This window comes from Bos grunniens, chromosome 1, assembly GCF_055505025.1.
Source record: "Bos grunniens cultivar Pamir isolate PY7600 chromosome 1, Bosgru_T2T1.0, whole genome shotgun sequence".
Classification (NCBI taxonomy): Eukaryota; Metazoa; Chordata; class Mammalia; order Artiodactyla; family Bovidae; genus Bos; species Bos grunniens.
This window is the reverse complement of record NC_141165.1, coordinates 27,852,521-27,861,501: the sequence shown is the minus strand read 5'-3', so window position 1 is coordinate 27,861,501 and position 8,981 is coordinate 27,852,521. Positions and strand designations below refer to the sequence as shown.

Sequence of the window (8,981 nt, the reverse complement as noted above, 5' to 3'; positions counted from 1 at the left end):
GATATATAATTATAAATGAATGAACAATGAGGTCGATGCTCGACAAAAGGAGATCCTGCAGGCCGTGATGATACTCCTATCTCCTCAGTCAGTTCAGTCGCTCAGTCGTGTCCGACTCTTCGCGACCCCATGAATCGCAGCCAGGTCTCTGGGGGAGCTCCAAAGCTGAAGACTCTTCGCTGCCCTTCGATCTCAGAAGTATGAAGCTCAGCCCTGAAAGCCGCCCACATCTTTCCAACAGAAATCGGTGCCCCGAGCAGGGCCGGGAAAGGACTACATGGGCCTCATTCTCAGGCCGACCAAGGTAAAAGTGGGCTGAGAGCCTCGCTTCATCTTCCCTTCTCTCCTCCGCCCTCTCCCTCTGACAGAACTTCTCAGCTCCTGTGACACAACTCCACTGTGGGGGAGTTTCTCCGGCCGTTAGCACTCGAAAGTAGCATTTCGCTTTTTCTTGTTTTTTTTTTTTTTTTTAACTCTCAGTTTGTTTCTACTCCACTATGAGCTGCCCCAAGGCACTGCAAAGGATTCTAGAGGCCACACCCCGCTTTCTCCGGAGGCGCCAGGTCCGCTTAGGGCAGGTTGGAGGCCCTGTTGCCTAGGAAACTGGGGCGGGGCTTAGGAAACCAGCCCTGCGCCGACATTGCGCAGGCGCTCGCTCTGGTCTTTACTATCGCGAGAACTCCGCCCGGAAGTTCCACGTCAGTCAGTCGCCTGGTCAGCGGGTCGGTGGGTTTCTCCAGGACTTCTTGGTCTGTAGCGAGTGAGGGCGCCCGGGCTCGGACCGACGGAGCCATGGTAAGTCCAGGCCTTGCAGGAGGCAGTGGGGCCCCATGTGGCCAAGGCCAATTCTTGGGGCTCCTGGCCTGGGACCCGCAGTTGTCCGCGGCCTGGGTTCCTGCTGCAGCCACCGCCTCAGGCCTTGAGGGGTCCTGGTCCAGTTTGAATTCTGGAAGGGAAGAGGCGGCAGGTCGTTTGGGAAGACAGTGCCTGGAGGGTCCCTGATTTCGGTGCTTACGACGTTTGCTAGAGCTTCTGCGGTTTGCAGTGTAGGGAAATATAGGAAGCCGAAAATGTTGAATTCTGTAGGTTTTGATGAAACTACCTCATTGTGCCTTTAAAACGGTGACAGCTGATTTTGCACTCTTCTGCTTGTTTTGGTATAGTATGCCGCAAACTACGAACTTAAACAGGGAGGCGCCCCCATCCCCCCCACCTTTCGAAATGTGAATGGATCCTATAGAGTCAAAAGTGGAATTTCAGATGCTTTGGAATCCCAGCTTAAGTGTCAAGGGAGAAGCGAAGAGTTGGGACGTATTTTATAAAACTGGTTGGCCTGCTTGTCTGCATTTGCAAATATAGTGACTGAAGAATGACCCTGAAAAGATCCTGATGCTGGGAAAGATTGAAGGCAGGAGGAGAAGAGAGCGACAGAGGATGAGATGGTTGGATGGCATCACTAACTCAATGGACATGAGTTTGAGTAAACAGGAGTTGGCGATGAACAGGGAGGCCTGGCGTGCTGCAGTCCATGGGGTTGCAAAGAGTCGGACACGACTGAGTGACTGAACTGAAGAATGACAGTCATACAGCATTTTTGACAAATGACAGATCATCACACCGTTTTTTTATTATCACCCCCAAATATGCGCTAAAATATTTTTGCATTTAAGTTATAATAGTAAGAAAAACAGTGCGATAGTGTGAGAATTTCTTTCCAAAAGCATGCAAGAGATTGTGTATTTTGTATTTAAACATTTTCTTGCTTTTTTTTTTTTTTTAACTTGTTAGGCAACACAGGTTCAGAGATTTTGGAGCTTGAAGACCTTAGGGATTAATAAGTCCAGGTCCCTCACCTTGCAGTTAAAAGGGGGGAAAAAAGTTTAAGGCTAATTGCTGCAGAGTTTTAACTGCAACAGAAGTTGATTCCCTGGGGAAACTTGTGAACATTATGAATATTTCCATAAAAATGCATAAACATAAAAATTTAATGGGCTCACTCACAGATACTCTCACCCACCAATACTCATTCATGAGCCTTCTTGGGTCCCCAGATAAGAGCCCCAGAACAAAACTTGAGTCCTCCTACCTTGTATTACCAAGGACCTGCTCTGGAGTGTGCTGTGGTTTTCAAAATGGACATTTTTGGAAACAGCCCCTTGCATCTGCCTAATTTAGTTTTCTTTTGCGATTTTTAAGAGTATTTTTATAATTAAATATTTCATTCTTTAATACATTTAAAATCTTTTACAAAAGATTTTAAATGTAAATTTGTTCACTCATTTACCATAGAGCATTTACTGTGTGCCATGGATTTTGCTAAACATTTGCTTCCTAATTCTCGTAGCAGGTGGGAGAGTGAGTTATAAATGTTCATGGAGTGGTTAAAATAGGCAAGGCACTGTTCTTACTGCTTAATACTGAATTTAATTCTCATTACACTAAGGGATAGATAGTAGTCAATAGTTTTGTATACATCAAACCTGAGGGAAGTTAAGTAAACTTGCCCACTGTCATGCATTTGAGATGAGCAGTGGAACTGAAGCTTGAGTGCATCATGATTCTTTAGATCTTGATTATCCTATCTGTTCTTAAACCTCTTTTGTTGTTGTTTAATCGCTCAGTCACGTGACCCCATGGACACACCGAGGCTCCTCTGTCCATGGGATTTTCCAGGCAAGAATTCTGGAGTTAATTGCCATTTCCTTCTCCACGGGATCTTCTCAGTTCAGGGACTGAACCCATGTCTCCTGTATTGGCAGGCAGATTCTTAAGTGCTGAGCCACCACGGAAGCCTCCCATACCCAAATATATAAAGTGCTGAATATTGCACATGAATGAGCTCTTAAGGAGCATCTACTCTAGAAACCAAAAAGAGACGTGCACAAATATTAAACGTTAAATTCTGTAGGATCCTGCAGGAAAGGATACTTCTAGTAGGGTAATCCAAAAGATTATATGATGGCAGTGAAGTTTAAGCTAAGTCCTAAATGCCTTCGGCCTTGGGGAGATACAAGGAGATGTTTAGAGTTAAGGCTGTAATATGAGTATCTTTCCTGATAGCTCAGTTGGTAAAGAATCAGCCTGCAATGCAGGAGACCCCGGTTCGATTCCTCAATTGGGAAGATCCCCTGGAGTAAGGGAAAGGCTACCCACTCCAGTGGAAAATTCCATGGATGGAGAAGCCTGGTGGGCTACAGTCCTTAGGGTTGCAAAGAGTCAGACACAACCGAGTAACTTCACTTTCATTTTCACCCACTCCAGTATTCTTGGGCTTCCCTTGTGGTTCAGTTGGTAAAGAAGCCACCTGCAATGCTGGAGACCTGGGTTTGATCCCTGGGTTGGGAAGATTCTCTGGAGAAGGGAAAGGCTACCCACTCCAGTATTCTGGCTTGGAGAGTTCCATGGTCTGAATAGTCCATGGGGTCGCAAAGAGTCAGACATGACTGAGCCACTTTCAGTCACTTTTATGAGTACCTTACTCGTCTTGGTATTCCACAGTCCCTAGTACGATGTCTCATTCAAAGTAGGCACTAAAATATTGGGAGAAATGCAGCAAGAGCCCTTGGCTCTTGAGATTGTGCACTAGGGGCATGTTGTTATACTGGTATTGCTTTGTACCTTGGGCCACCTTCACTTTTACTCAGTAATCAATCATTTAAAACATTTTTTAATGGTAAAATGTGCATAGTTTAAAAGTGTACAATTTCCTCATTGGCTGGAGAAAAAGTATGAGATATGCTGGCTTATGTTAAACTCCCACCATGATTCCTGGCATATAATAGACACATCATGTTTGCCAACTATGGAGAGACCAGAAAAAAAGTTAATATTTGTGAAGGTAATTAATGGGGCAAGATTCAGAAATAGATGAAGTGAAAAAGTCCTGCTTCAGGAAGGAATGTGAAAATAATGGTTTAAAAGTAGAAAGTTTGAGATGGAGAAGACATTTTTGTGGCGATTGTGAAGAGCCAGAGAACTTAGATCTTTTAAAGGAAAGTAAGAGGTGGAGGTTGTTGCCAGAAGTAGGGGAGGCATTTATAGAAGTGAGAACCAGGTTTGAAGTAGTCAGTGACCCAGATTTAGTAGATGTCCAAAACAATAAATAAGAGCTTTGTGAGGTGTTTGCTATGTCTCAGGAAATTACCTCTGCTGAAATCGTTTAGCAGGCTTCATTTGTGTAGAAAAGTAATGTTAAATTTCTCTCCCATTCATGAACATCACAGAAGATAGCAAAAATAAAAATTTGATGGTAACTAAACTTGCCAAGTAAACTCTTAGGTTGTGTTTAAAACCTGCTGAAGGAGAAACAGGTTTTAAATCAGTCTTCCTCATATCTGCTTCCAAGAGAGAACTGAGACTACTGCCATAAGCCATCAGTGTGTATAATGAATTAACTTTTCTCCTAAAAAGCCATCCTTGGAAGAACTGAGAAAATAGTTATTCAGATCATTTTTTTTTCTGTGGTTCGGATGACAAATCCAGGTTGAAAAATGCTGTTTTAAACTCTTAGTATTTATGACAAGAGAGTATTTTAGCTTTGGTTCAAAATTCTTCTAATTTCCATTTGGTTATTATAACTTAAATCCATTAAAATATTATAAACATTCCCATTTGACTCCAGAGCCCTTCATGGACATGGCCCTTATTGATCCCACATTACATTGTCTAGCATTTACTATAATAACACTGTTGCCAAAATACATCTACGATTCTCTGAAGAATTCAATTTAAAAAAATAGTAAAGGTATAATTGACATATTATTATGTTAGTTTTAGGTGTCTAATACAATGATTTGATATTTATATATAGTAAAATAATCACCACAATAAGTCCAGTTAACATTTGTCACCATACATAGTTATAAAATTGTGTGTTTTTGTGTTTTTTTTCTTGTAATGAGAACATTTAAGATCTACTCTCTTAGCACCTGTCAAATACACAACACTGTATTAACTGCTTTGCTGTACAATACATCTCCATGATTTACTTTATAAGTGGAAGTTTGTACCTTTTGACCCCCTCTACCTATTTCTCCCTCTTCTACACTCCACCTCTGGCAGCTACCAATCTGTTGTTCTCTGTATCTATGAGCCAGTTTTTTTTTTTTTTTTCTCATGTATCAACCAGAACAACATATCACAACATATTGAGGGCCAAAGTAGATACGAGAAATGAACTGTCTTGTTAAGTCAGAATTTAAAGAGTTCTGCAGAACTGTAAACATTGCTACTCTTATCACTGAATTTCTTTCAAAGCTGTAGTTATTTTGTCTAAGTTAACGTGAATAGGTTTAGTTTGTTTTTGAAAATGAATTAATACATGAATATTTTAAAGTTGTCTTAGTTTTAATTTTTAACATGATAAATATTAATAAATATAAGCTACATAAATAAGGTGGCTCAAACGGTAAAGAATCTGCCTGCAATACAGGAGACTCGGGTTCGATCCCTAAATTGGGAAGATCCTTTGGAGAAGGGAATGGCAACCCACTCCAGTATTCTTGCCTGGCGAATTCCATGGACAGAGGAGCCTGGCGGGCTACAGTCCACGGGGTTGTAAAAGAGTTGGACACAACTGAGCCTTTCACACCCTTCACATAAACAGAAGCTTTTTAGTGTCCTCAAAAATTAATACTGTAAAGGTGTCTGTAAACCAAAAAGTTTGACAAGTGCTGCTATGAGTTAAAGTTTTTTAAATAGTCGTATTTTTTGTATGTATGAGTGAATAAGTAGGTGCTTTAGACTTTAAACCGTGGCTACAGTTCGCAAAGTAAAAACTGAATTGTTTTGTATGCATGTTCAGTTCAATTCAGTTCAGTCGCTCAGTCGTGTCCGACTCTCTGTGACCCCATGAATCGCAGCACGCCAGGCCTCCCTGTCCATCACCAACTCCCGGAGTTCACCCAGACTCACGGTCTGTTTTTACTCAAGATTGCAAACATGTTTCATTTGACATGGCAATATAACATTTTGTTTGCTTGTTTTTCATGTTTCTCCTTAGCCTCTGCGACTTGATATCAAGAGAAAACTTACTGCTCGATCCGATCGAGTTAAGAGTGTGGATTTGCATCCTACAGAGCCATGGATGTTGGCCAGTCTTTACAATGGTAGCGTGTGCGTTTGGAATCATGAAACACAGGTAGAAATTTTTAAGGACTTTATTAGAAATACTGTCTTAGACTGTTTATAATGAAAGAAAATAAATATAATGGTAGTGTGTGTATGTGTGTGTATATATATATATATACTGCTTTTCCAAATAAATTGGTACAAAGTATTTTTAATAAAGATAAGCTAACATTTATGAAGATAGAGCTTGTGGTAGAAACTGTTCTGGGCTCATTGTATCCAATATTGAAGTATTAAGTTCTCATGTAGGTAGTATTAGCTCTTCTTTGAAGAAACTGACCAATATAAGATCACTTGCTCTAGATAATAGTATTTAATGGTGCTTAATTTGCCATTCAGTGAGTATTCTAAAAATCTTAAAAATGGGATTTTTACTTTTACTAATTTTCCCCCACATGCTTAATATAATGCATGGTGCAGATAACTTTCAGGCAGCCATACAGATTATAGACAATATCAGAGAGATGTTTGCAGTCAGCTTTTCATTACATGTGGAAATATGTCTTTACAGATTATCTGTCTTAAATGCTTTCCTCTGAGTAAGTAATATATTTTTCAACTTAGTTTATCTTTTCCAGTCTTTTTTGGCCATCCTTAATCTTTTTCTTTCAACGTATAGAACATATAGTCAGCACTATACTATACAGTTTTGTGTCTATTTATACAGTAATTATCCCCAACATCCAAGGTTAAGTTTTTAAAATCCAGATAAAATTCACATTTGAGGGGTTTAAGATGGCAAAAATAGGCCTTAGGAGGAACCAAGTTCAAAAGTAAACTTAACAGCTTATATCATTCTAATGAAACAGTAAGGACTGCACGTTCAACTAGGACCCCACCAGTGATATTTTATTCACATTAACATTTTGTTTTCTGCTGTATCCAGTGTCTATGACGTTACCTGACATACAATAAGTGCTCAGTAACTATGTGTTGAACTACTGAATAATAAACTTTCCTATCAGTATATCACTAATTCAGAATTTCTGTCCTCTGCAGTTTCAAATCTTGTGAATTCCTTTTGCCTTGCTGTGGAAAGGATGCTTGCTAACTGCTTTTGGTGGGGTAGGGGATCTATTCTATCCAAATGTTTAAAATCTTTCTGATTTTGTGCTTAACAGATATATTGGTGCCTCCCCCACCCCCGCCATGCTTCTTAGGGGTTCCCTCTGTCAGCTCCATTTTACCATCGCTCACTCTCCTTCCTCTCACTATGGTATGCTCTAAAGCCCAGGTGTACTTCCCTTACTTTTACTATAATGTAACTGCTTGATTCAGGTCATCTGCTTTGCTTCATCTTTGTGTTTGTACCCTTCTGTGCCCTTCTGCAGGACCATCTGCTTCCCCCTTCATAATTCATCTCATTGGTAATTTTTAAAATTTCCTTTTTTCCTTCAAGAAAATAAGGTTCTGTGAGGACAGGGCTTTTCCTAGTGTTAATTCCCATTGTTATTTCAAGTGGGCACCTGACAGTCAGGCTCGCAGTAGATACTCAGTAAGTCTTATTGAATGGTTGATTTGTTTTGGATGTCCCTGCTTTTCTTCCTTTATCACCAACAGAAGTTACTTGGCACTCATGTATATGGAGAGCAAGATGCTTGAAAGAGCCGAAAAGGTTTTAGGGAGTAAATTCAAATGTTCTTGAATTTCAAATGAGGAATTATATACTCTTTGCGGTGATGGGTGCAGCAGTTAAAAAATCAGTATGTTAGAATTTGAAGCCATCCTGCTAATTAAATGATGTGGGGAAGACTTAACCATGTTGAGGCTTGATTTACTTACCTAAATGAAAATGATATGTTGCCTTTCTTACTTCACAGGATTGTCAGAATGATTAAATCAAATTAGATTAAATTGTGTATGAAACCTGTCAGGCACCATACAAGTATTTCTTTATTTACTTACTTCTCATTGGTGATTTATATGTTGAGTGTGTAGTATTTCATCCTTTTTATCTTGTTTAGTTTCTGGAGTAGGAAGACCATCCCTTAGGTCATTTGTATCAGCCATAGCACTTAACGTAGACCTGAACCATGACTGTTAGTGCTATGGCTGCTTTATTTTTTACTGCTCAGCAGATCCCTGAGTTTGTTGCCTCCTTAAGAGGCCTTACAAATAGCTGTGAAAAGAAGAGAAGTGACAGGCAAAGGAGAATAGGAAAGATATACCTATCTGAATGCAGATCCAAAGAATAGCAAGGAGAGATAAGAAAGCCTTCCTCAGCGATCAATGCAAAGAAATAAAAACAACAGAATGGGAAAGACTACCGATCTCTTCAAAAAATTAGAGATACCAAGGGAACATTCATGCAAAGATGGGCTCAATAAAGGACAGACATGGTATAGACCTAACAGAAGCAGAGGATATTAAGAAGAGGTAGCAAGAATACACAGAAGAACTATACAAAAAAAGAACTTCACAACCCAGATAATCACAATGGTGTGATCACTTACCTAGAGCCAGACATCCTGGAAAGTGAAGTCAAGTGGGCCTTAGGAAGCATCAATATGACAAAGCTAGTGGAGGTGATGGAATTCTAGTTGAGCTATTTTAACTCCTAAAAGATGATGCTGTGAAAGTGCTGCACTCAGTATGTCAGCAAATTTGGAAAACTCAGCAGTGGCCACAGGACTGGAAAAGGTCAGTTTTCATTCCAGTCCCAAAGAAAGGCAATGCCAAAGAATGCTCAAATTATTGCACAATTGCACTCATCTCACACGCTAGTAAAGTAATGCTCAAAATTCTCCAAGCCAGGCTTCAGCAGTGAACTTCCAGATGTTCAAGCTGGTTTTAGAAAAGGCAGAGAAACCAGAGATCAAATTGCCAACATCTTCTGGGTCATCGAAAAAGCA

At 40.2% G+C, this 8,981-nt stretch overlaps 1 protein-coding gene across 2 annotated transcripts in view; it reads left to right on the top strand.

The window, feature by feature from the left end:
* Positions 1 to 690: 690 nt before the first annotated feature.
* The window catches only part of COPB2 (coat protein complex I subunit beta 2), a 32,974-nt gene continuing 24,683 nt past the window's right edge, over positions 691 to 8,981 (top strand). For both annotated transcript variants that reach the window (XM_086368374.1, XM_086368448.1), the window contains exons 1-2: positions 691 to 795; positions 6,002 to 6,139. In XM_086368374.1, the coding sequence (XP_086224500.1) occupies positions 793 to 795; positions 6,002 to 6,139 (141 nt within the window). In that variant the 5' untranslated portion in view covers positions 691 to 792. The remainder of the gene's footprint in view (positions 796 to 6,001; positions 6,140 to 8,981) is intronic.